Source organism: Erinaceus europaeus, chromosome 17 (genome assembly GCF_950295315.1).
Source record: "Erinaceus europaeus chromosome 17, mEriEur2.1, whole genome shotgun sequence".
NCBI classification, from domain to species: domain Eukaryota; kingdom Metazoa; phylum Chordata; class Mammalia; order Eulipotyphla; family Erinaceidae; genus Erinaceus; species Erinaceus europaeus.
Window position 1 is genome coordinate 76,700,972 of NC_080178.1, and position 27,938 is coordinate 76,728,909.

A 27,938-nucleotide genomic window follows, 5' to 3' on the forward strand; every position below is an offset into this window, starting at 1 on the left:
ATCCCTTTCCTTGAGAACTTTATATATCTTAAATTTATATAACATACTTAACATGAAAAATCAAGAACTGGGGGAATTGGGTGGTAGCGCAGCAGGTTAAGTGCAGGTGGCTCAAAGCACAAGGACCGGCATAAAGATCCTAGTTCGAGTCCCCCAGCTCCCCACCTGCAGGGGAGTCGCTTCACAGGCGGTGAAGCAGGTCTGCAGGTGTCTGTCTTTCTTTCCCCCTCTCTGTCTTCCCCTCCTCTCTCCATTTCTCTCTGTCCTATCCAACAATAATGACAGCAATAACAACAACGATAAACAAGAGTAGCAAAAGGGAAAATAAATATAAAAAAAAAAGAAAAATCAAGAACTGAAAGAAAGGAGGGAGCAGGGGTTGCACTGGACGTGGTAGACACAGGAGCCAACACTTTTCCTGATTCGCATATAATCACGCACCGAGGTTTATATAATAAGTACGTAATGGTGTACAGTCTTCTACATGTATCACCACCTAGTGAAAAACCTCAAACACATGTAATGAAATGACCTGGTTCTTATTCTTTTTTTTTTTAATTTTTTAAAAATTTTTTATATTTATTTTATTTATTTATTCCCTTTTGTTGCCCTTGTTGTTTTATTGCTGTAGTTATTATTGTTGTTGTCGTTGTTGGATAGGACAGAGAGAAATGGAGAGAGGGAGGGGAAGACAGAGAGGAGGAGAGAAAGATAAGACACCTGCAGACCTGCTTCACCGCCTGGGAAGCGACTCCCCTGCAGGTGGGGCTGGTTCTTATTCTTAAGCATGTAAGCGAGATCATTGTCACCATCAAACAGAGACTTTTCGGAAGTACCTGTTTCATTTCCTGTCCTGTAATCACTGTGGATCGGTTGTAAGCCAGGAACCGGTCTTGTTGTCAGGTACCAAACTGCATGAAGGACATCTGTGGCGTGTATACGATTGTGATCTAGAGTCATCGAGAGAAGTTATAAGAAGAACCACTATGTTTCACACAAGACATTTTTTCCCCCTTTGTTGCCCTTGTTGTAGCCTTGTTGTGGTTATTATTGTTGTTGTTGATATCGTTCATTGTTGGATAGGACAGAGAGAAATGGAGAGAGGAGGGGAAGACAGAGAGAGGGAGAGAAAGGCAGATACCTGCAGACCTGCTTCACCGCCTGGGAAGCGACTCCCCTGCAGGTGGGGAGCCGGGGGCTCGAACTGGGATCCCTACGCCCGTCCCTGAGCTTTGCACCATGTGCGCCCAACCCACTGCGTTACTGCCCGACCCCCAAAATATTTCTTAAAGTCAACAAATTTCCAGTCATTCTATATCAGTTTTCCACAATTACATTTTGTCAACTTCTAAAAGTGTTCTGATGTGTTAAGATTTTTGTTTTCCCCACATGTACCATGAAAACAAAGTGAAGGGATCAAAGAAAAGACAGGGTAGCCATGTAACTGAGAGGCCTTGGACAGTCTGCCTAAGGCTGCTATTTCGTAGCTTTTTAAATTTTACTTATTTTATTTTTTTATATTTATTTATTATTTATTTTCCCTTTTGTTGCCCTTGTTGTTTTTTATTGTTGTAGTTATTACTACTGTTGTTATCGTTGTTGGATAGGACAGAGAGAAATGGAGAGAGGAAGGGAAGACAGAGAGGAGGAGAGACAGACAGACACCTGCAGACCTGCTTCACCGCCTGGGAAGCGACTCCCCTGCAGGTGGGGAGCCGGGGGCTCGAACCGGGATCCTTACGCCGGTCCTTGCGCTTGGCGCCACCTGCGCTTAACCCGCTGCGCTACGTCCGACTCCCTATTTTGTAGTTTTTAAAACTAGGATGTGGGACTAGCAAGATAACGCACTGGGTTGGGTTCCTCCCTCACCAGACCTGCGATTGGTCCAGGGCTCCAGCCCTGCACAGCACATAGCGCCCCCCGCGCCCCCACCCCAGAATCTGCACTGTCTCTCCTCTAAGTGCAAAAGCTGTGAGGCTGTGCACACTCAAGTGCCTGTACTAACAAAAACATAGGAATAGTGTCTGGATGAGGGATATTTGTGTCTGGATATTTGCACAGAAGTCCGTAAAGCTTCTAGGCAACTGAGCTCTTCCCCCTCAAAAAAATAAATAAATAAACCAAGAAACACACATATATCTACTTTTAGGTTGCCGTAAGGATTAAATGTTAGAGGGTATGCAGAAGCACCTACAACAGTATCTGGCACGTAGTAAGTGATCAGGAAAACACGAGGGCACGGACGCGCCACTAGGTGAAACGGCAAGGCTGACACAGCTTTGTTTCCTAATACCTGGGTTTGTAACACCGGGAAGGAGTCTCCTTCTGAGTTCTTACTTGTTATTTGTAAAAGGCAGATAATGTAACCTTTCTAACAAGCGAAAGCGATTTTATTAATCCAGTGATGAAAGTCACAGCTGATGTTCTATCAAAGTTCACTGCTTCAGTTACTACTTAGTGAATGCCTACCAAGCAAAGGGCATTACGGACTAGTGACCAGTCCGGTACTAAATGTTCAGCCTGAATGCAGCATACCTCACTCCACTGCGAGCTCAGTACAACCAACACCTCTTACTGACGAGTTATCATGTGCCACGGATTCTGACGCGCACTTTGTCATCTGCCAATCAGGAAACGCCAGATCCACAGGCTCCTTATTGCCTTCCTTTTACATCCGTCTTAACGTGACACTTTATTCCATTCTGATAGCCCAGCTGCACTTAGGAGTCTATACTTTGTAAATTATACATGACTATATATAATTCAAAATTAGATCAGTTTTTAAATAATTTTCCCCAAATATGTCCACATGAAGGGATTCTGTAGAGTCTATACATGGTAGTAACACAGTATTTTTTCCCTGAAAAAAAATTTTGCCACTAAGGTTATCACTGGAGCACACTGTGTGCCTGCACGATCCTACTATTCCTGGCAGCCATTTCTAACCAGGGAGGGGGGGGAAGGGAGGGGAGGGGAAGGGAGAAGAGGGGAGGAGAAAGGAGGGGAGGGGGAATGAGAGACACCTGCATAACTGTTCCACAGCTCATGGAGCTTCCTCCCTTAGGTGTGGACGTTCTGTATCTGTCTTTTTTTTAACTAGGGGCATGGTTTACAGGAGAACTGTCACACGTGCACAGTTTCTTTCTTCCATGGTAAGTGTCTGCACACCAATCTTCCCACTAAGTTAAAACTTTGGATTTTTAACTTAAATGGCAAGGTATTAGAAATAAAAGAAGATATTTCAGTAAATAGCATAAGATACACTAAAAGTGAATAAGATCAAGTAAAAAAAGCAGACAAATGGGTATCAATTTATGATTCACTTAATCTATATAATCTATTGAACACATAACCAGATGGTAACACGCTATCAGGTAGAACAGGTTTTTTAATACTTAGGTAAAACATTTCAAACGTAATTTAAAAAGAGACTATCTGAAGGGAAACATATTTTTAAAGTCAATATTATTTGATAAATTAGTACTTACAAGGAATGTCTCGATAACCATTTTCTAATGCACGAAAATAGTTGATGAATTGTGGAGTTGGAATTTGAAATGTTTCCAGTAAGCCAGTGTCTTGAAATAAGGCATACATGACCTAGACATCAATTAAAGTTTACTTTTTAAAAAATCAGAATTTTATTTGTAAATGAGTATAATCTTTTGTTTTGTTTTGTTTTGTGGCTTGCCTTTAGGAATATTAACCACACTTCCATCCTTAAAGCTAATTGTCTAAAAACTGCTTACAATTAATTCATTCTAAAACACGGGACAAACTATTACCTTAAAGTCTCTGAAAACCAAAAACAAGTTACTATGCCTTAGACTAAGGTTTTTTTTTTTTTTTTTTTTTATCTTTTTGCTGTCTACTAAAGGACACATGAATTCTGCTCTAGCTGTATGTTTTAAGAGAAGTCCAAGCAATGTCATAACTTAGCACATTTGGCTCTTAAAGAAGAGATAAATTGGGAGTTGGGCGGTAGCACAGCAGGCTAAGCACAGGTGGCACAAAGCAAGGGCTGGCTTAAAGATCCCAGTTCGAGCCCCCAGCTCCCCACCTGCAGGGCAGTCGCTTCACAGGTGGTGAAGCAGGTCTGCAGGTGTCTATCTTTCTCTCCCCTTCCCTGTCTTCCCCTCCTCTCTCCATTTCTCTCTGTCCTATCCAACAACAACGACATCAATAATAACTACAACAATAAAACAACAAGGGCAACAAAACAGAATAAATAAATATAAAAAAGCTAATTAAAAAAGGAGATAAATTAACCTGTTATTTACATAACTGTTAATATGTATGATAATCTGTTATTTACATAACTTATCCTTGTTCTTGCAGCTAATAATCTTTATAACATACTTGGGGCTAGTAAAAAGGGTGTTTTAGGAAGGATAATCTTGATGTTGGCTTGTCTGAAGGAAAGGCATGAGTCTGGAGGGCTAAAATGGAAGTAAGTCTTCCATGGCTCTGCCACGAAATGAACCATCTGGACTCTGGGGTAAAGAACAAGGAGGCGGGGCCAGGCAGTGGCGCACCTGGTTGAGCGCACATGTTATAATGCGCAAGGATCCAGGTTCGAGCCCCTGGTCCCCACCTGCAGGGGGGAAAGCTTCACAAAGGGCTGCAGGTGTCTCTCTCTCCCTCTCTATCTCCTTCTTCCCTCTCAATTTCTGGCTGTCCCTATCCAATAAGTAAATAAAGATAATACAAAAAAAACAAAACAAAACAGGGAGGGCAGGTGAGTGTAATGTAACATGTTTCAGTGGTTAGAATGAATCTAAGTTTCACATCCTTTTCAGATTCAACAAAAAGTAAGCTACTTACATATTGTATATTTTATTATATTAATTATATTAGTATGTTATATTATTTTTATTATATCACTTCACTTGCCTAGATTAAGTCCTATTATATGGACAAATAAGTTACTCTAGACACACACACAGACACGTGCACACAAATGAATATATAGATTTCATTTCAAATTTCCTTCTGAAAGTTTCATCTGCGAAAAAAAAACGATTAGAAAATGTTAAAATCACGCCAGGATGATATCACACGATTAAATTTTGTTCTTTACAAATATGTAAGAAATGGGGGCCGGGTGGTGGCGCACCTGGTTGAGCACACATGTTACAAATATGTACGAAATGTTAATTTATATTTAAAAGCGGAGATTTGAAACGCACCTGACTGAGGATCCTTCCTGACTTCTCCCCCATCTTTTGTGCAAGTTCGAAAATCTGAAAATTCCAGTCACTCATCTTTTCTATTAATGAGTCATAATCTTCTGTTAATATTAGGTCTGCTGATGCTGCCTGTCCAGCCTGCACATACAGGAAAAACATCCAAGTCAGCTGAACTTTGCTTTGGATAAATACTGCTCATATCTAAATGAGAACAACTAAGACTCAATATTAAAAGTGGCTACTTCTATTTTATTTTTATCGTGATTACTTCCCAAGGGACTATCTTGGAAAGGATTACCTGAGAGAAAGAACCCACAACACACTCTAGCACACAGGATACCTGGGCTCAGGACCTCATTCTTAGTGGTTCAACATCTTATCCACTGAGCCACCTGCCAGATTGCCCATGGTTCTTTTCAGTTTGTACTATTTCTTCTTTGTGGAATGCTACCTAAGACAACTATGAGATTTATTAATCGTTAATAGTGCCACTGATTGTAAATTAAAACATTTTCAGGGAGTCGGGCGATAGTGCCGTGGGTTGAGCACACGTGGCGCAAAGTGCAAGGACCCTGTAGGGATCCCGGTTCGAGCCCCCGGCTCCCCACCTGCAGGGGAGTCGCTTCACAGGCGGTGAAGCAGGTCTGCAGGTGTCTGTCTTTCTCTCCCCCTCTCTGTCTTCCCCTCCTCTCTCCATTTCTCTGTCCTATCCAACGATGACATCAATAACAACAACTAAAACAACAAGGGCAACAAAAGGGAAAATAAATAAAAATTAAAGAAAAAAAACATTTTCAAAGCACACAAGACTAAAATCCACTTTTATTTTATAGAAATTATAGATGCCAAAGGATAGTAGAAAGAAATCGCATATCCCTATGTTGGCATTTATTCCTAGGAACCTGCCAAAAGAAATGGATGGATTTCTCTTCTCACCCCCCTCCTCCCCAACACTGCTCAGCTCTGGCTTATGGCGGTCAGTAGACTGAACCTGGGATTTCAAAGAAACCTCAGGCATGAGAGTCTCTCTGCACAACCATGCTATCTACCCTCAGGGATTTGTCTTCCTAAAAAGGTCAGTTAACTTTAAGAACAAAGAAATGTCCCTTATTGTACTTTGATCCACTACTTTTTCTTTAATCACTGGGGTTGGTTCCTGCACAATAAATCCACAATTCCTAATGGCTTTTTTTTCCCCTTTCTTTTGATAGAAGAGAAAGAAACTTGAGTAGGGAAGGGGCACAGAGAGGGACAAAGAGCTGCAGCTACAGGACAGCTTCTTCACTTGTGAAGCTTCCCCCTTACATGGGGGGCTGGGGGCTTGAATGTGCTTTATGTACACATACGCGCCATACATACATACTCTACCAGGTATGCCACTGCCCAGCCGCCTCCACTTTATTTAAAAATAATCTGGGGGCGGGGCGGTTGTGCAGCGGGACAAGCGCACATGGGACGAAGCACAAGGACCAGCGCAAGGATCCTGATTCCAGCCCCCGGCTCCCCACCTGCAGGAAGGTCGCTTCGCAACTGGTGAAGCAGGTCTGCAGGTGTCTGTCTTTCTCTCCCCCTCTCTTTCCCTTCTCTCTCCATTTCTCTCTGTCCTATCCAACAACAATGAAAGCAATAGCAACAACAGTAACAGCAGGGGCAAAAAAAAAAAAAATGGGGAAAATGGCCTCCGGGAGCAGTGAATTCGTAGTGCAGGCAGAGCCCCAGCGATAACCCTGTAGGAGGGATAATAATAATAACAATGAAAGGGGGTGAGAGACTGAGGAGATGAGTGTACTCCTTGGTTCTGGCTTCTGGTGGTGGGCAGGGATTGAACCTGGAGCCTATGATCAGCTGTCATTTAAAAGTGAATGTAATTTGTTGTAGGGTGAGCTTAGAAGTAATTTTCAACTCAAAAGATTTAGCATGTTTTAGTGACTTCTCTGTAAAGGAAATTTAAATGCCATATTAAAAACCTTGTTCTGGGAAGAACTAGCTACGCTAGTACTACCATACTTCACTTTAACACAATCATACTGGAAGGTTTATCTTTTACATTTGGTCTCTGTTCGTCCTGGGCCTCTTCTGCTAGGAAATTATCAACTTCCAGAAATAAACTGGTGCAGTCTTTCTCCTCTGTTTCCTCCTCGTGTAGAGCTTCTGTCAGGTTGAAGGATTCTTTCGAGCAAGTGGCCGTGTCTTCTTCACCTTTCAAAAACATATAGAGTAATAAAACAGGAAGAAAACTGGCCGTAAATGGGTAGTATTAATTTTGGAGCTGGTGCCTCGGCCATCTGTGATGTCAGCACTGCCAGGCCACTCTTTCATGCAGAGATGAGAGAGAGAGAGAGAGAGAGAGAGAGACCACAGCACCAGCACGCCCTCCGTTGCCATGGCACCTGGTCATCACGCTGGGGTTGACGCTGGCCATGTGGATGGGGAGGCGTGAGCCCACCCATTAACTCCCTTCAGGCCCTATAGGGAAGGTTTCACATGAGAAGTAATTTGCAAAAAATCATCCAGGTAAAGTAAACCACACAAGTTGAGTCTAAATTAATGATGCCAGTTGTATCTTGCTGGACTTAGCGCTTAATGTTCAAGCAACAGACATTGAAGCAGATGTATTGGGCTGTTGGAAAAGTCATGAAGTTCTATGTTTTTTTTAAATATTTATTTATTTATTTATTCCCTTTTGTTGTCCTTGTTTTATTGTTGTAGTTATTATTGATGTCGTTGTTGGATAGGACAGAAAAATGGAGAGAGGAGGGGGAAGACAAAGGGGGAGAGAAAGACAGATACCTGCAGACCTGCTTCACCGCCAGTGAAGCGACGCCCCTGCAAGTGGGGAGCCGGGGGCTTGAACCGGGATCCTTACGCTGGTTCTTGTGCTTTGTGCCATGTGCGCTTAACCTGCTGCACTACCACCTGACTCCTGTTGTTATAATATATATATATATATATGCATATATATATTATATCTTTATTTGTGATAGAACAGAGAAATTGGGAGGGAATACGGAGACAGGAGAGGGACACCTGCAGCATTGTTTCACCGCTTGTGAAGCTTCCTGTCTACAGGAAGGACCAGGACCTCAGGCACAGTAAGGTGTGCTCAGCCTTGTGGACCTCCGTGTAGCCCCAATTTCTACATTTTTCTATGCAAAAATGCATCGTGACTTTTTCCACAACCCAGTATTTACTCTTGAATGAAATCAGTGGACATTCTTTATAAAAATGAGAAACAAAAACAGTCAGTTTCTATCAACAGGAACTTTTAAGTTTTTAATCAATCTGATGTAAACAATTTCCAATATCTGAAAGTAAATTTTGGATACAGAATTTTAAATTCACAGTGATGTATGTATGAGAGTAAGGCACAACCACGACACAATATTATAAATTACGGCTGTTGTCTCTGGCAATATGGTTAATGTCAATAATCTCCCTTTCCCCCAAATTACTTGGGAAGGGGAAACAGCATTAGTAACTAAATAGCATTCATTCACATGTGAAAGTCTTCATATTCTGTTTACTTGTAATATCCTAAACGGGGAATCTTTCCAAGCCTATCTACTCTTGTCAAGTAGGGTAAATAAACTACCTGCTGAATTGAGTACTGCAGAACAAAGAGAACTACAGTCACAGGCTAACATCTAGACGGGCCTTAGAAACAGCAATAATGAAGGAAGCCAGGCACAAAGAGACAAACGGAAATTCTCTTGTGAAAAATTCAGTCACACACACAGGCAATACCACACTCGTGCAGTCAAGTACCGAAAACTAGGATGTTCTCTGTGAGGAATATACCTAGAGATGGGCTGTGGTACTGGCCTTGTTCTGCTTAGTGATGCAGGTTCTGAAGACACAGAACTTGAAAGGTCTGACAAGTCTTAAGCTACAAATTCATGATCTGCTTTTTTTTTTTTTCAATGTGTAGTTTTAAGTAAAAGGAACTTTTTTAAGGGTATTCATTGAATTTGAGTTTCAGAATTAGGTTCGAATTTTGAATTTTGTATTTAATGATGGCAAGCTATTTCTCCTGTAAAATGTAGGTAATCGCCTCTCTTTAAACGTTGGCCGACTCATAATACATAGCAGTAGAAAATGCAGCCTGGGAGGTGGGATAGCGGCTAGAGTATTGGGCTGTCAGGCCTGGAGTCCTGAGTTTGATCTGTAGAGTGATGCTCTGGTTCTCTCTCTCCCATGGAAATAAATAAGACACAGACACACCAGAAAGTATAATCCTAAAAAAAAAATACATTTTTTCCAAATTTAAGGGAAAAATCTGATATTCAACTACTTTTTGTAAGTGAAGGCAGTTAACTGCAGTATTCTAAAATAATCATCAGTCTAAATAATGTTGGTGGGTAGATTTATAATGTTCTCCACTCATGAAATCTTGTCTTTTAGAGAAGAACCACTGAGAAAAATTCAGCATTTTCTTCTCCAAAGATGCCGTAGCCGATAAATCTTCTATCTCACATGTACAACTGTAAAATGTATCTTTATATCACTCTGCCATCAAGACAGCATTTTTTTTTCCAGTCCACAGACTGGACAGCTGTTGACATGACTATTCTGACTAGCAGAAGTGATTCTTCACTATTGGTTGAGCCATTAACTAGACCAGCAGCTTCTATCTCCTTTGGAATCCAGTCAAGAATCCCATCTCCAGCTCATTCTGAAATGGATTGGTCAACAGCCAATCAATCCTTCACAGAAGAGCCTTCAAATCAGAATCTCTCACCTGAGGTCAGTCAAGCCAAAGCACTGTGAGAATTCAAAATTAGCATGTTTTATGATGTATTTATGAATAAGAGAGAGAGAGAGAGAGAGACATAGAGACCAGAGCACTCCCTGCTCAGTTCTAGCACATGCAATTAGTCCTGTTCTATCTGCTGAGTGAACTCCTGGCCACTGTTACGGGTTTACAAAGCTTTATTGAATACAGTTAATACAATAAAGTCCACCACTGTAAGTGTCTAACTCAGTTGTTGAAATTTACAGTTCTGCAACCATTATGGATAATCCTATTTTAGGATATCCCCGACAACACTCAAGGTCCCCAGATGCCTCTGTAGTCAGCTAATCCTTACTTTCACTATCAGTAATCACCGTTCTACTTGTCTCCTTAAATTGGTCTTTTTAAGAATTCATTTCATTGTATTGTTACTTAAAAAAAAAATTTCACCAGAGCACTACTCAACTCTGGCTCACGGTGGTGCTGGGGATCGAGCCTGAATGCTCCAGGTGTGGTTTCTCACGCAACCATCCACTATGCTGGCCTTACAATTTCACAGAAGTGGAATCGTACAGTACAGTTTTTAGTGTATTGGATTTTACCCATATAGTATTCATTTTATTTACTTACTTACTTTTTAAATTTTAAAAAATATTTATTTATTCTTTTTGTTGTCCTTGTTGTTTTATTGTTGTAGTTATTGTTGTTCTTGATGTCATCGTTGTTGGATAGGATAGAAATGGAGAGAGGAGGGAAAGACAGAGGGGGAGAGAAAGACAGACATCTGCAGATCTGCTTCACCGCCTGTGAAGCGACTCCCCTGCAGGTGGGGAGCCGGGGGCTCGAACCAAGATCCTTACGCTGCTCCTTGTGCTTTCCACCACGTGCGCTTACCGCCCGACTCCCTTACTTACTTATTTTTAGCCCAAGCGCTGCTCTCAGCACTAGTTCATGGTGGTGCAGGGGATTAAGTCTGGGATTTTGGAGCCTCAGGCATGAAAGTCTTTTTGCATAATCTCTCCTGCCCCTCATTCGTTTTCAAAAGATACTTTTCTGTAAATTGTTCATGTTTTTATTTATTTACTTTTGAAGGGTTTTGTTCATTATTGAGAAATAGGAGGAGCAAGAGGAAGAGAAATACACGTCACTCTAGTACCTGCACTGCCAAGGACTGAAGCTGGGGCCTCGTACCGGCTCCTGGACTGCCCTCATTTTCAGTTGATTATTAATTAATTGGATAGAGACAGAGACAGAGAGGGAAGGGAAGACAGAGCGGGGTAAAGAAAGACACCTGTAGCACAGCTTCACCACCTGTGAAGTTTCCCCCTGCAGGTGGGGCCTGGAGGCTTGAACCTTATGCACTGTACAGAACTTCACTGTATGAACACACCAAATCCTATTACTCTGTTTACTAGCTGGTAGCTATCTGGATCATTTCCACCTTTACACTATCATGAATGATGATGACAGTCACAATCCTATCTCAGTGTTTTCTTTTTTTTTCTTCCCTTAGATAAACACTGCTGGGAGTTAAGCTGTTTTCCACATTAGCTGGGCCATTTTATATTTCCATCTTCAATGTATATGGGTTACCTGGGTTCTCTGCAACTTTGTCAGTACTGTCTGTTTCATTCAGCTATTCAAGGTAGAATATAGTAGTAACTCATAGGAGTGTTGATATGTATTGCTTTTGTGACAAATGATGTTCATTGCTTTTTTTCCTCTTTTATTTTTTAACCAGAGCACTGCTTAGCTCTAGCTTATGGTGGTGCAGGGGATTAAACCTGGAACATTGGAGCCTCAAGCAAGAGAGGCTCTACATTTTTTTTCCCTTTTTGTTGCCTATTTATATTATTTTTATTTTATTAAGATTTTTATTTATTAGTTAATGAGAAAGGCAAGAGGAGAGAGATAGAACCAGACATCACTCTGGTACATGCGCTGCTGGGGACTGAACTCAAGACCTTGTGGGTCTAATGTTTTATCCACTGGAATACCCTATTTATATTCTTTATCAAATATTTCAATCCAAACACCCAAAATCTCGCTTATTTTTAATTCAGTTGTTTGACTTTTTAAAAAATATTTTTATTTATTTCCCCTTTTTGTTGCCCTTGTTTTTCACTGTTGTTGTTGATAGGACAGAGAGAAAATGGAGAGTGGAATGGGAAACAGAGGGAGAGAGAAAGACAGACACCTGCAGACCTGCTTCACCGCCTGTGAAGGGACTCCCCTGCAGGTGGGGAGCTGGGGGCTCGAACCTGGATCCTTAAGCTGGTCCTTGCGCTTTGCGCCCACGTGCGCTTAACCCGCTGCGCTACTGCCTGGCTCCGTTTGACTTTTTTATATATTGAACCATAAGAGTTCTTTATGTATCATGAATATTGGGGCCTTTTCCAGGTATCTAACTTATGAGTATTTCCTCCCAGTCTAAAGCTTGTCTTTTTATTTTCTTAGTATCTTTTGAAGTGCAAAGTTCTACAATGTTACTGAAGCCAAATCTCTCAATTTTTTTCTTTCACTGCTTATACTTTAAAGAAAATGAATGCTGTGTGTATGCCTGTAGTAAGCACTTGAGAGAACCAGAGTCTCACCAGGCACACATGAAACTCAACACTGAACTTGGGTCCCCATGCTTGAAAGTTCAGCACCTTATTTACTGTACCATCTCGCAGGTCACGGATGGCATTTTTTTTTTTTTTGATAGTCTATCTAAGAATGCTTTACCTGACCCAGGTCACAAAAACTGTCTTTGGGGCCTGGCGGTGGCTCACCTGGTTAAGCACTCACATTACAGTGCACAAGGACAAAAAACTGTCTTATATTTCCTTCACACAAGTTTCATGGTTTTAACTTATGAAAAAAAAAAGTTATATAGGAGAGAGACCATTTCACAAAGTGAGGCTGAGAAAGGAGAATAAAACTCTAGAAACATCCATCTTTATACTTGGACTTTTTTTCTTTCTGACAGCCTGAGGGCCTTCCACACGCACGCACAGTCCTACTAGTCCTGGGCCAAACTTTTATTTTTATCTCAAATATCTATTTTGAGGGGAAGGATGGTACGGTGCTACTGAACGATCTCTTTGGGTTACTTATTTATGTATACAATGAGATATGGGTCTGATTCTTTTTTTTTAACATTTAAAAAATCTTTATCACATAGAGACAGCCAGAAACAGAGAGGGAAGGGGGTGACAGAGACACTCCCAGCGCTGCTTCACCACTCGTGAAGCTTCCCCCTGCAGGTGGGGACCGGGGGCTTGAACCTGGGTCCTTGCGCACTGTAGCACGTGCGCTCAACCAGATGTGCCACCAGATATGCCACCACCTGCCCCCCCCCCCTTTTTTATAGTGGTGCTTGGGCTTGTGTCTGGGACCTTGGGGCCTCAGGCATGAAAATCTGTTTCCCAGCTTCTCTGCCTTCTCTCTGACTTAAAGTTCATTTTCTTTCTTCCGTAAGTACATAACCACTCGCCGACCCGGTTTATTGAAAGGGCAATCTCCCCACCACCCCTTCTTTTGTTGTTGTTTCCAGGCTGACTTTTTTTTTATTTATTAGTGACTTAATATCGATTTATATTATAAATTAACAGGGGTCTAATTAATTCCACACCGTTCCCACCACTAGAGTTCTGTGTCCCCATTCCCTCCACTGGAAACTGCACTAGTTCTCCCATGCCCACAGATATGGGTGGGACTATTACTTTATTTCTGTAAATATCTAGCTATATTTATATGTATTTTCCCAATTTTTTTGCCCCATGCTCCCATCTTTTTTTTTTAATACTTTATTTATGTATTAGATAATCAGACATTGAGAGGGAAAGGGCTTTTAGAGAGGGAGAGACAGAGAGACACCTGCAGCCCTGCTTCACCAGCCATGAAGCTTCCCCCCTGCAGGTGGGGTCCAGGTCCTTGCGCACTGTGATGTGTGCGCTCAACCAGGCGCACCACTGCCTGGCCCCCCTTCTCTTCCTTTCTAAGTCACACCTATACCTGTTACTATGTCTGAAATGACCTCTCTTTTCTCCTCTCCTCTCTCCAGGTCCTGATGGAGTTGGAGTTGAGGGCCCTCTGGTCATCTTCCCTCCATCATCTCCTCCTCTGGGAGTTTAAATCAACACTGTTGTGGGGGGCAGAAGGTAGAAGGTCTGGATTCTCTGCACTGGCAGGTCGACTCATACCCCCAGACCAGGCTGGCTTTTTGACAGATACAGAGAGGAGAGGGGGCTGGGCGGTAGCACAGCGGGTTAAACGCACATAGTGCGAGTGCAAGGACAGCACAGATGGATCCCAGTTCAAGTTCCCAGCTTGCGTGTGTATGTGCATGCACATGTGTGTGTGTGTGTGTGTGTGTGGGCGCATGTTTGTGTGTCTGTGTGTGTGCGTGCACGTGTGTGTGTATGTGTGTGTGCGTGTGCGTGCGCGTGTATGTGTGTGCGCGTGTGTGTATGTGGTGTGTGTCCTCATCTTCCCCTCCTCTCTGTCCTACACAACAACAATGGGGAAAAATGGCCTACAGGCTCCAAGCCCTAGCGATAACCCTGGAGGAGAGAGAGAGAGAGAGAAGAGAGAGAGAGAGGGAGAGAGGGAGAGAGAGAGGGAGGGGGGGGAGAGAAGAGAACTCCAGCACTGAGTCAGGTCCCCTAGTGCCATAGTGATCTAATGCGGTTCACAGGACACCTGACCACGGCAGAGCAGATATGCTCTCTCAACTGGCTTATCCCACTGGCCCCCTTTTAAAACTAAGTTGTTTTGTAAGGTTTTGTGATTTAATTTAGAGAGAGGAGGTCACTGCCTAGTCACAGGCAGTGCCAGGGAATGAATTTTGGGTCCCAGACTTTGATATAAAATTTTATTTGTGGACTCAACAGTTCCGTTTCATTGATCTATAGTCTAATTATGCCAATAGCACCTTTTGATTTACTATTTCATGTATCTTATTTATTTAGGGTGCAGAGAAATTGAGAGGGGAGGGAGGAAGGAAAAGAGAGAAGAGAGGGAGAAAGTGCGAAAGAGACTAGCGACACTGCTTCATGGCTTACGAAGCTTTCGCCCACCGGTGGGGAAAGGCCAGGGGTGGGGGGTGGAGCCTGAGTCCTGTGCACTGAAGGTGGGTGCTCAACCAGGTGCGCCACGGCCCGGCCCCTCATTGTAGCACATGTGATGCTGGGGATTGAACTGAGAACCTCATGCTTGCTCAGTTCAGTGCTGTACTCACTGGGACAGCTCCCAAGCCACATGACATTATCTTAGTTACAGTGACTTTATAAGTTTTAGAATTCAATTTATCAGTCCTTTAAATCTGTTAGCTTTCCAAATTGTTTTGACTATGATAGGTCATTTGTATTTCTATTTGTTTAAAAAAAAACATTTTTTCTGCCCAAAAAGCCTGCTGAAATTTGATAAATATTACATTCAATCCTCATAGCAATTTTCAGAGAACAGTCTTACTGACAGTATCCAATTTTCTGATCAATTACTACAAAAATAACCTCTGCATTTAGTGGCTGTTTTAAAAAAACACAGTTTTATACCTTATAATTGAATCTAAGCATTCTTTCTGGTATTATTATAAACACATTTCAGATTCCTCCATTTTATTAATTTTTATGATGTTTCATTGCTAACATACAGATAAAACTGACTTGTATGTTCTTGTATCTTGTGATTCTGCTAAGCTCCTTTATTAGTGCTGGAGTACCTTTGAGATTTACATGATAAGTGAACTGGAATATTCTGGTTCTTTATTGCCAATGAGGATGCCTTTACATCTTTGTCCTTCCAATTTTCCTGACTGCGTACCTTCAGTACAATGTTAAATAGAAATGCTGAAGACAGACTCTCTGCTTTAAAGCAGAATAAACCAAAGTTTAGCTTGTTTACTTGTTTATTTAAAGAAACATAAGAAATGGCTCTTAAATTCAAACACAGGACTTTTATAATCTCACCTAGTTTTCCAGTGTGGCATTCTGTACTAGTTTCCGAGTCAGGTGTCGAAACATATTTCAGTATTTGATGTCCACAGCTTATAAAACAAAACAGACAGACATGCAAGTATATAAAGCAAATACAGCCAAAAAAATCAATCAAATTAGAAAATTTGCTTCATTTTAAACCAAAATTCCAACTGTAAGACATCCTAATATTCCAATCTCTATAAACTTAGACTTACAACTTTAACTTAGCATCTGTGTAAACTTAGTGTGGACTTTCAAAATGGAAGTCTGGGAACAGATATATGGATTGTATGCTAGAAGTAGACTAGAGAGTAGCACACAGCTAAATCACTGTCACACAGTCACTGTGTGACATTTATAGGATGGACAGAAATGGATAGACTACCACTACATTTCACTTCAGATGAAGATCCTTTAATTGGGATATAACAATACTAAAGTGGTAAACATTGATTTTGAATAAAAAGTATTAGGTAAAGAGTCTTATTTAATTGTAATATAAATTAGTGATATTATTTTTTTAAAAAAATAACCTTTATTCTGAACAAGTAAAGTGAAAAACATTTCAAAAAGTAGAAGACTCTTTGGTAGCTTACCTGTTACATAAATTACTATTAGAATTTCCAAGCTGCTGATAAAAATCTGGTGGACTGGTTGTACTGCTCAGTGATCTTTGCAAAGTAACGCCTGGCTTAGTACGAAAATCAGCAATGTCAGGAAATTCTATAGGTGATCGATTTGTCAGTGAGCCAGGAGACAGTGGTCCATGGCTGAGAGAAGTCACAGGGCTCAGGCTGGATAAAGCACCTTAACAAATCCAAAGGCAAGAAAAAAAGATGAACATGCACGTATGTGTGTATATTTATTGTCTAAGCATTTATAAAGAACATGTTCTTTGCTTTAAAAAGAAAGCAAAAAGTTGACGTGGTAATTAAATGTCCCCTTCTCTCAGCCTCTGCGTCTGACCCTTTTTCTACCTGAAAAAGTCAGTCTGGAGTAGTTAAGTCATGGAAATGAACACAAACAAACAAAACACACAAAGGACTTAAGTCGGAAAATAAATGCGGAAGACCACAAAGGTGGAGAAGAGGCATGGGCTACTGAAGACCGTGAAGAAATAGAGCCAGGGGTCAGTAAGTGCTGGGCAGGCCGGCTGGAGTCAGACAGTGCAGGTCACCAGCAGAGGTGAAGTCTTTGAGGCGGGGGCAGGCGGGGGCACATCTCAGATCTATAACAAGGCAGGGAGAACCACCTTCTTAGTCTTCAGAGTCATAAAAACAAATTCCGGTTCCAGATTTTCTTTAATTTTTTTCAACAAGTGTTTTCTGCTTTTCTGTGTTTAGGTTTTGTATTCTTTTAAGTGTATTCCCAAGCATTTTTGTTCTTCTGGGTACAACAAATTTGCTAGTACATGGAAAACAAATGATTCTTTGCTGTAGAATCTGTGTTCTCCCACACTGAAGAACTTCCTTGTGTCAATGAACTTTTTAGGATGGGAAAAGGAACATGGTCACGGGGGCCACTGGGGGTGCACCTGGCTAAACACACACATCATCAAGTGCAAGGACCTAGGTACAAGACCCCACTCCCAATCAGGAGGGAGGGGCTTTACAAGTGGAGAAGTGGGTCTGCAGGAGTCTTTTTCTGTTCTTCTCTATCTCCCCACCCCTTTTCTCTCTATCCTGTCCAGGAAAAAAAAAAATAGAAGGGAAAAAAAAATGGGGAAAATGGCTGCCAGGAGCTGTGGATTTGTAGTGAAGACACTGAGCCTCAGCGTTAACTCTGGTGACAAAAAACAAACAAACAAAAAAAGTCTAGTTTTGTTTTTGTTGAATTCCTGATTATCTAACTGCCTTAGCTAGAACTGCCAATTCAGTTTTAGAGCTGGAAATCCAGGCTGACTCTTTCAGGCAGAAAAACAGACGGACAGGATGACAACAAAGCTTGCTTCAGCGCAACTCCCTGGGGAAAATGTTCTCTTGGCTGTGTACCTGGCACAAACGGTGTTGTGCCAGGTTGAGTTTAAAGAATGAATGATCTTGGGCGGTCGGCGGTAGCACATCTGGTTGAGCACACACATCGGCCTCCCCCATCTGCAGGAGGAACTTTTCAGAAGCAGTGGAGCAGGTCTGCAGGTGACTGTGAAACAGTAATCCCCCAATAAAGGAAGAAAATGTTAAAAAAAAAAAAAAAGGCAATGAATTGCTATTCAATAACAAAAAAAAAAAATGCAGTGGTTTGTACATGCTTCACATTGCCATGTGGCAATCCAGCTTCCACTAGGTCCTACGAATAAAAAAAAGAAAAAAAATCTCTTTTCTTCTCTCTCTTCTCCTCCCCCCCCCCCCCCAGATATGCAGGTGTCACTGGGGCTTGGCGTCTAAACTGCAACTCCACTGCTCCTGGTGGTGTTTTCTTTGTATAGTTACTGATTTGCGTTGAAAATCAAGCATTTTAAAATAACACAACACATCTATTTTCAGATCCTTCCTATCCCTTCGGTGATGTTGGCTGATTTTCTTTGTGTTCATTTCCTTGTTTCTGATGACTTGTGTATAGAAAACGAAGTCATGTCTATTCTGACAACAAAAATATTCTATTATGGGGGGTAGCCACCAAGCTCTGTGTTAGCTTTCTTTACATTTTTCGATTTACAGCTCAAGCTTGACTTCAGAGAAGTCACTTCTGGGCCACTATAGTTAAGTGACCATCCAATGATGATTCAGGTTTCTTTGAATGTCCTGTTGCTACGTCATCTGTGGAGAAATCAGTTTGAGTGGGCCAGGTGGTATAACACAGTGGGTGAAGCTCACACAATGCAAGGACCAGCATAAAAATCCAGGTTCGAGTCCCTGGCTCCCCACCTTCGGGGTGGGGGTGGGGTCGGGGTCACTTCACAAGCAGTAAAGCAGGTCTGCAGGTGTCTATCTTTCTCTCCCTGTTTTCCCCTCCTCTCTCGATTTCTCTTTATCCTGTCCAATAACAATAATGACAAGAGTGACAAAAATGGGCAAGGTGGCCTCCAGGAGCAGTGGGTTTGTAGTGCAGGCACCGAGCCCCAGCAGTAACCCTGGAGGCAAAATAAATGAGAAATCAGTTTGAAAAGAACCCTTCAAACGTCAAGCAGCTCCAAAGGCATCAGCATTAGCTTTCACTTCCTGCGTATTCAGGGTCTGAAAGTCAGTCATGGGTGAGTTACAAGAGCCCGTCCTCTCCTAAGTATTTCTGGGGCAGGTGCAAAGCCTTCACATGTACTTGGCCTAACAGATTCCTTCTGTTAGCATTCCAAGCAGTCCTTCGAGTAAGCGCAAGTATGGTCATCACTTTCAAGTTTCTTGTCAAATTTTACTCGCCCTTAACACCCACACCTCACTGCAGTCAGTCTTAAGACAGTTAGTGTTAGACGTTCTGCTTTTATTTTGTTTTGGTTCTGGGAGAGTTAATCTGAGGCAAAACAAATATCCACAACACAAGGGGGACAGATTTTCCAAGAATGGCCAATTGAGAGACCATGTTTACTCGCAGCACACAGCTTTAATGGAATTTCCAAGGAGGTCAGACCTCTCTGGTGGTTCCAAAGCCTCTGGCTTTATGCACCCACACCACTGAGCTGAGGAGGAGGAGGATGGAAAAAGCCTCAGGTTAAAATGTCACAGCACCCACCATCTTGCCAAGGTCTATCCACATTTCTTTTGTACAGATGACTTACTCTTTGATTTCTGTTAAATTCTAGAATTTCAAATGGTTGAGTTGGTTTTGTCTCTGTTTTTGTTGGCTTAGTACTAGAGAGAATGTACTGAAATGCTCTCCTCTTGCCATTTTAGAACTCAAGTCTCTAGAAATGATTCTTATCTTTCGGAATTTATTGAAACTTGTTTCAGAGCCCAATAGTCTATGCGATAAGTCCTGTATATCCTTGGAGAAAAGGGTATGCCTTGTAGCAGCTGAGTGTAGTATTCTAGCCAGTTAGGTTAAGTCAGTTACATCATTTCATTCAAACCTTCCATTTTTGCTAATATGTCTAATCTGCTTCTAGTACGAGTTGATGAAAGTGTTTAGCCAAAAACTCCAAATTGGTATATGGATTTGTCTATTCTTTTCAGTTATGGCAACTTGTGATTTATTTAATTCATAATAAATTATGCATTCAAAACTATTTGGGGTCTTTATTTAGAGCATACCCCCTATGAAGAGCATATACTTGAGTATTGTGTCCAGTATTCTTACTGGAAACTAGATATTTTGTACAGCAGAACTAACAGCTCCACTGAGATCTCTGCTCGCTCTGAAGTGTGTGTTAGAGTACTGATAACATACTCTGTTTTATCCAGCGGCTTGCTATGTCCTCTTATAGTTAGTTGTTCACTCTGCTTTTCTTTCTCAGTCTCTCGTTTTGGGGGATTATTCACTTCAACGAAATCTTATCTCTTGTTCTTAGCTTGTATTTATACCCTTTTCTTTTATTCCTTTGTCCAACTGGATATTGCAATGTGTATTCTGAAGTACTAATCTCATTATAGAATTTTTTCCTTCTTCGCTACTTTTCAGTCACTGGTATATTGCATGTTTAACTCCTTTTGCCCCTTCTCCATCTTTCATATGCTGCGACTGGCAAGAATTTCACTTTCTAACAGTATCTTATGACATTAGAGTGACATGAGTTTTCTAAATTTATCGTTAACCATGTATTTATTCCTTCTGCCCTCATTTTTCCACTCCTCTTTCCCCTGTCCCTTCTGCTATTAATTGGTTTTACAGTCCAAAACTGAAAGGAAAATTTTTCAAAAGGTCAGAGGACAGAGAGAGAGAGAGAGAGAGAGAATATTGGACAATCACTATAGAATCTATGCCATGCCAGATATCAAACTCAGGGCCATGCTGCAGAATTCAACACTTTACCTACTGTGCAACTCCTGGGAAATCACTTTTTTATTAGCACTTATCAGTATTACCAAAATATTATTACCGTAACATGTTTTCCTCATTGCCCTTATAACTCAAGGTTTTGGTTGAAATACATACATATATATTTCATTTGAGGGGTTCAGTAAATGTTTAAATTTGATGATGGCCTTTTAAAAAATCTTATTTATTTGTTTACTTATTTTGGGTAGGCAGAAAAATTGAGAGAAGGGGAAACAGAGTGGGGAAGTGACTGTGTGTATGTGTGCTCAACCAGGTGTACCAACAACTGGCCCCATAACCTTTGTTTTATAATTTCAGAAATTATTCTGCCTTATTGTGTCGTCCTCTGCTCTTGGGACTTCATTTTTACTATGTCTTCAGACTGCTTTGACTGCCTGGTGTGTCTCTTGCATGTTGTTCTGTCATTTAGGCTCATGTATGTTAAAGACCATTAGGTCTTCTGGAGAATTGTCCCCTTCATTATGTAATGCCCTTCATGAACCCTGAGAAATTCTTTCAAGTCTTTTGTCTGAAATTAATTTAACATCTCCTACTTTGTTTTATGAGTATTAGCGTGGCATATTTTTCTCGGCCATTTACTTCCCAATCTTCTTGTGACTTTATATTTAAAGTGGGTATCATGTAGAAAACATATAGTTAGGTCATGCTTTTTAATTAAGTAGGATATGTTGATTGCTGGTATCCTACTTCCATGATTAATGTTCACAATATCGGTGATCATTTTCACAATATCTGTGATCATTTTTGTCATCGTTCCTATTCCTGACGTCCAGTCTACCTGCGTCGTTGCTAAGCATTTTGAGTCTGTTTGCTCTCCTTTCATAGGATAACCTTTGTACTCTTTCTACTTATTTTAGTGGCTGTTCCAGAGTTTGCAACATATATTTACAACTAACCCAAATCCACTTGCATTGAACACTGCATCTTTAATGTGAGTACCTCATACTAACAAAACAATAATAATAATCCAGCTCCTTCAGCTCTATCGCTGCTGCCATTAGCTTGCTTCCATATAAACATGTGTACACGCACATCTCTACACACAAAACGCGCTCACAGAATTAAGTCCATGGTTGCTTTTTATCTTCGGTAATTTGCAAATGATACACACAGTTTGGGGTTTAGTTTTTACACTTGCTCTGTTTGACATTCTCTTGGGTTTTCTGGATGTCTGATTTGACGTGGTGTCTGATATTAACTTCAGGATATTCTGTCATCGTTGTTTCAGATATCTCTTTCTCTTTCACGTATTTCCAGTGTGTGTCTGTTTCATTTTTTATGGTTGTCCCACAGTCCTTGGATATTGTTTTGTTTATCCAGTCTTTTCTCTCTTTTTCATTTTAGAGGCTTCCATTCACATATTCTCAGGTCCAGAGAGTTTTTCCTCAGCTGTCTCCAAACTATTCATAAGCTATCAAAAACAGTCTCTTCCTCTCCTTCCTTTTACAGAAATCGACCTCTAGTGTTTTTTTTTGATTTTCTCAGGATTTCCATCTCTCCTCACATTGCCCCATCTGTTCTTGTAGCTTATCTACTTTAGTCATTGGAGCCATTAACACATCAGTCTTACTGATTTTAAGTTCTTAGTCTGACAATTCCACAGCCCCTGCTATATCTGGCTCTGATGGTCACATCTAGGTATGTTTTGTATGATCATGATGTAGTAGGTAACAGTCCACACTGAATGAATGGGTCTTTAATCAGATCATGGTTTGAGGGCTAGGCAAAGCGTTGTACAGTCCTATGATATGATCTCAGTCTCTCATGAGATCACTCCTCTGGACTGGGAAATTCACGTGTGTTTCTCACGCAAGAGTTTTTTGCCACCCTCCTAAGGTGGTGAGGGTGGCCAGAGCTGAACAGACTGAAATAGTTTCCTTCCCCCAGGCTAGTAGCCTAGGTAATACCCAACCATCTTAGTTTTGATCAACTGGCTTCCCAAGGGTAGGTCTTCTGGAGAAGAACAGAGTACTGTGGTCCTGACTTTCACCCCTAACATCTATCACATGAGCTCTGGTCCGTTCCCTTCCTATTTCTCATAAATCAATCTTAAAAACAAACAGACAAACAAACCTTCTCTCCACCACACCCAAAGAATTCCCTTTCCTGACGATTTCTCATTTTCTAGAGATAGGACTCTCGACCTGCAACTGTGCAGGCTAAACATTCTGCACTGAATTTCTGGATCCCTACTGTCTGACAAAGTATATATAATGAATAACTAACACACAGCAGATAGTTACTAACCCAGTTATGCCTTCACCCCACCCGCTTCAAAACACAAAGAAGGATTTCTTACCCACTCTTCTTAGCCCTGTGTGATGAGACAGTGATAAAGAAGATGACCTCGGCTTCGGGACTGTCAGTAGATTTGAACTAAAAGGCCCATTTAAATAGCATCCTTGACTAAAAAAGGAGAGATACAGGTTAAGAACTTAAAACTGTGGGAATTCTTTCCTTCATGGTTTTCAATTCAAGTAGCAAGATGCCGAGCTCAAACATCTACTGTTTGTCCATGACATTTAGCTGGTGCCTACAAGCAGTCGGCCAGCACACACACAGTAAAGGACACATGGTGATTACTTTTTAACTTTGCAGGCCGCAAAGGCTCTGTAACAGCTACTCAGCACTGCACTGCAGCACAAAAGCAGCCACGAGTGGTCCTGAACGAGGAGGGCTGGTTTTAATATAGTTCATTTCTAGGAGTTTTAATCAGAGCAGGTCTGGGGTAGCTAGTTCTTAGGTGCCTCTAGTCTTGCTGGGTTTCGGACTTCAGTCCGACCGTCCGACCTAAAGCGGCTTCTCATTATTTTCTTCATCTTCACAAATACTAAGTACTCATTCATTTCCGGTAGCTAAAATATTTTTTAGCTCTTATGAAGAATTAAAATTTAGGTAGACAATCATAGTACTGATCAAATGAAGCTTAAGATGACAGTATTTGAGCACAGTGCCATGTAAATACATCATAAACATTATCTTCCCCACTTTAATTTTAGGCAATGCCCGGTGTGCTCACAACATTTATAAAGATAAATAGATTTCCCCATTTTTCACTCAATTTTTTTTTTAGCTAAGTTACCTTCTATTGTGTTTTGTTGTTGTTGTTTCCAGTACTGCTTATCTCTGGCTAATGGTGGTGCTGGAGATTGAACCTGGGACCTCAGAGCCTCAGGAATCAAGTCTTTTTGTATAATACTATGTTTTCTCCCCAGTCCTGTTCCTACACTTACCCTACAGTATAATTTCATAGGGTACACAGGTCCTCTGTGTCTTCCCCAGAGAGAAAAAGGGAAAGGGTCAGGCCAGCGAAATAGCTCACTTGATAGCACACTGCTTTGCCGTGTGTGTAACCCAGGTTTGAGCCTAAATGCCACCACACTGAAGGAAGTTTCAGTGCCATGGTCTCTGACTTTCTCTGTGTCAGAGAGAGAGAGAGAGAGAGAGAGAGAGGGAACGAACAAGTGCAGCCTGTGCCCAAAGCTAGTTCACATGTATGGCAAAACAAGCACCCTCCCAGGGAAGCACTCTAGCTGGTCCAGTTTACGTATCTGTGTCTCCCCCATTCCTTTAGAAATTCCTACTGGGCCGTCAGACTTATCTGCACATTCACAGTGAAGACAGCACACAGCCTGCCTGAATTCAGCAACTAGAATAAATGAGTCTATCCCTAAGTTCCCATTTTCACTCTTCTAGAAAACAGGTTTTGTTTTTTGCTAACTTCTGCTTTAAGGCTCTCCTTGATGTTTTGTTTTGTTTTGTTTTGTTTTGTTTTGTAGAAATCTAGCTTGTTCTATATCCCAACAGGAAGAAAACACGTACGGTATAAAAAAGCATTTAAAACCAGTTGGCAGCCACTGACTACAATTTCCTTATTGGCATTAACAAGAATAACAGCGGCGTTATTTTGGGCACTGGTTATTCATCATCCACTGTTACTGATATTTCACACACTTCCCCTCTTAACTCATCTGGACAATTCGACTTCTTGTTTTTTTACACATTAGAAAATGAGTTTTTAACAGCATAAATAATGTCCTCAAATTCAGTTAAGATTCACAACAGATTCACAGCAGCAGAGCTAAAATCCAACTTCTTTGCACTCTTAAGTGCATGCTACTTCCAGAAAACTCTGATTTAGTTTGATTTAGTTTAGGATAAAGCTTTTTATTTGTGTCTGAGCACTGCTCAGCTCCCGTTTATGGGGGTGCTGGGGGTTAAGCCTGGGACCTCTGGTGCCTTAGGCAAGAAAGTATTTTTGCATAACTACTATGCTATTTCCTCAGCCTGCGATCAATAGCTTTTAGATTACTGATGGCTAGAGAAAAATACATAGAATCTAGAGGCTAGATAATAATTTAACAATATTACAAAAAAGATAATACATGGGAGTCGGGCGGTAGCGCAGCGGGTTAAGCGCATGTGGCGCAAAGCACAAGGACCGGCGTAAGGAATCCGGTTCGAACCCCGGCTCCCCACCTGCAGAGGAGTCCCTTCACAGGCAGTGAAGCAGGTCTGTAGGTGTCTATCTTTCTCTCCCCCTCTTTCTCTTCCCCTCCTCTCTCCATTTCTCTCTGTCCTATCCAACAACGACATCAATAACAACAATAACTACAACAACAATAAAAAAAAACAAGGGCAACAAAAAGGAATAAATAAATATTTAAAAAAAAGATAATACATGAATTATGTCATCCAGTAAGCTCCTTTTCCTGCCAACACACAATTATTCTTTGTATCTGGACATTTCTTTTTTTATATTATATATATTTTGTATTTATTTAGACAAATAGAGAGAGAAAATGAGAGGAAAGGGAGAGACAGGGAGAGCCCCCGGCTCCCCACCTGCAGGGGTTACGCTTCACAAGTGATGAAGCAGGTCTGTGGGTTTCTCTTTCTCTCCCCCTCTCTGTCTTCCCCTCCCCTCTCAATTTCTCTCTGTCCTAGCCAATTAAAAAAATGGGGAAAATGGCCTCCAGAAAAAGAGGATGCACAGTGCTGGCACTGAGCCATAGCGCTAACTCCAGGCTAATGGGGGGGAGGGCAGCCCTGCTTCACTACTCAGAAAGCTTCCCCTGCAGGTCGGGAAATATTGGAATATCTCTATACAGAGTAAGAGAGACTGGGAAAGAACAGTGAGAATATTAGCCAGGGGGATGTTCAAACAAACAAAACCTGTACTCTTCCAAGTACTCTCCCTGGTTAATACTGAAAACAACTTTCTCTTTTTTAGAGTAGACTCTCAGCACCCTTCTGTGCCTTTCTACCTCGGTGCATGGTCTTCTATAATGGGAGTAGTTCATCATCCATTCAGTTAGCTGATTAGGGTTGAGAATTACAGATTAAACTATCGGTTTTCAGAGTTGAGGGCCGACTTCTAGGCAGATCAATGCAAACTGCCGGACAAGATTTGTCTCACCTAGTTCTTTTGAAGCAGCTGAATAAACTTGTCTACACGAAGCCCAGATTTACTCTGTCCTCTTAAACCGAAGTGATGCTACTAGTTGTCTTCAAACTCTAAATTATGACACACATACAGAACTGAGAAGCTGTTTCTAAGTGTTATCATGGCCACAGCCTGTGGCCAGGCAGAAAGCAATTAGATTTTGTTTAAAGGCAGTTATACAGATGAATGAGAAACCAGAACAGATTAAAAGGGAAGTCTACTTAGATAGGATTAACTAGAGTTGGTAGACCAAATGTCTCAGAACAAAATTTAGCCATTTTTTGTTTTTTCTCCAGGAAGAGTCTGCTCAAAGTGAGCTATCAGCTCTTGGATATGTGATCCATCTGTCCTTGGGAGCAGTACTAGATCTGGGCAGCCAGTCCTAGAATAGTAGCTTCGCTTTCCTTTTAACCTTCAATCTTAGCACACAATTTAGAGCCAAATAATCCAACCGGCAGTTAACCCAGAAAAGCCTTGCATCTTCCTGGAAGTGGGTGAGGCAAGAGCTCAGCTAGCAGAGCATAAAAGGGCATACTTGAGGTTCCCGGTTCAATCCCCAACACCCCATGGACTTAAGTGGTGCTCTGGCTTCTTCCTCTCTCGTACAAAACCTCTGTCTCACATGAAATAAATCTTTAAAAAAAGAACAATTTTGCTCCAATTTTTTTGAGCACAGCAACTCACCGGAGGTCTGAAACTTTATAAGGACATGCCAATTGCCACAATCTAGTAAGGACACTGTCTTTCTGCAGGACATCTGTTGGCAGCTGTTTATTAATTTTAAGGATTTTAATGTAATCCCAAATTATTCACAGAAATCAAGCAGGACTTAGAAGAATTGCCACAACTAAGATAAGGTAAAGAATGAAACATGTTGTGAAAGAGGAATCATGTTGAGGAAATTCAGAGATGATTTCCCCCTGGAGACCAAGGAAGGAGAATGTCCGAGTATGAGTCTAAAGAAGTGACAACCTAGTCCATTTCTTAAACACATGCAGAAATGGGGGTGAGAAAATTTATGCTGGGTAGATGTAACAACTACGGGAGTGGAGATACAGAAGGTATATTAATTAGTTACACCTGAGTGGTGTTTCAGCTAGAGAGAGCTGGAGTTAGAGTGGAATTCAGCTGGGCTAAAGGAATGGCTCTCAATTAAAAGTCCCAGTTCCTCTGAGAGGAAGTTATCAACTTTTTTTTTTTTTGTGCCTCCAGGGTTATTTCTGGGGCTCAGCGCTTGCACTATGAATCCACTGCTCCTGGAGGCCATTTTTCTCCTTTTGTTACCCTTGTTGTCCACCATTGTTGTGGTTATTACTGTTGTTGTTGTCGCTGTTGGATAGGACAGAGAGAAATGGAGAGAGGAGGGGAAGACAGGGGGAGAGAAAGATAGAAGCAGACCTGCTTCACGGCTTGTAAAGCGACCCCCGTGCAGGTGGGGAACCGGGATCCCTACGCCAGTCCCTGTGCTTTGCACCATGTGCATTTAACCTGCTATGCTACCACCCGGCCCCCAGTTATCAACTCTTAATGTTAGGTAGTAAAAGGGCTGTACAAGTAGGAATAATTTTCCCCTTGTGATTTTCACAAAGGGGAAAAAAAAAACCTCAAGGAAATATCTAGCACAACAACAAAAAGAAATATCTAGCACAAATTATATGCCTGTTGTTTTTTGCCTAGTTTTG

At 41.4% G+C, this 27,938-nt stretch overlaps 1 protein-coding gene and 1 long non-coding RNA gene across 3 annotated transcripts in view; one reads left to right on the top strand and one right to left on the bottom strand.

The window, feature by feature from the left end:
• PDE3B (phosphodiesterase 3B) overlaps nt 1-27,938 on the bottom strand; it is a 128,186-nt gene that overhangs the window by 23,465 nt on the left and 76,783 nt on the right. For both annotated transcript variants that reach the window (XM_060177115.1, XM_060177114.1), the window contains exons 5-11: nt 23,110-23,216; nt 16,481-16,691; nt 15,876-15,952; nt 7,237-7,388; nt 5,190-5,327; nt 3,489-3,600; nt 837-950 (exon numbers count right to left, since the gene is read on the bottom strand). In XM_060177115.1, coding sequence (XP_060033098.1) covers nt 837-950; nt 3,489-3,600; nt 5,190-5,327; nt 7,237-7,388; nt 15,876-15,952; nt 16,481-16,691; nt 23,110-23,216 — 911 coding nt within the window. The remainder of the gene's footprint in view (nt 1-836; nt 951-3,488; nt 3,601-5,189; nt 5,328-7,236; nt 7,389-15,875; nt 15,953-16,480; nt 16,692-23,109; nt 23,217-27,938) is intronic.
• Nucleotides 16,827-20,040, top strand: LOC132533908 (uncharacterized). The gene is made up of 2 exons (XR_009545670.1): nt 16,827-17,904; nt 18,310-20,040. It is a non-coding gene; the product is annotated as an uncharacterized LOC132533908 (long non-coding RNA).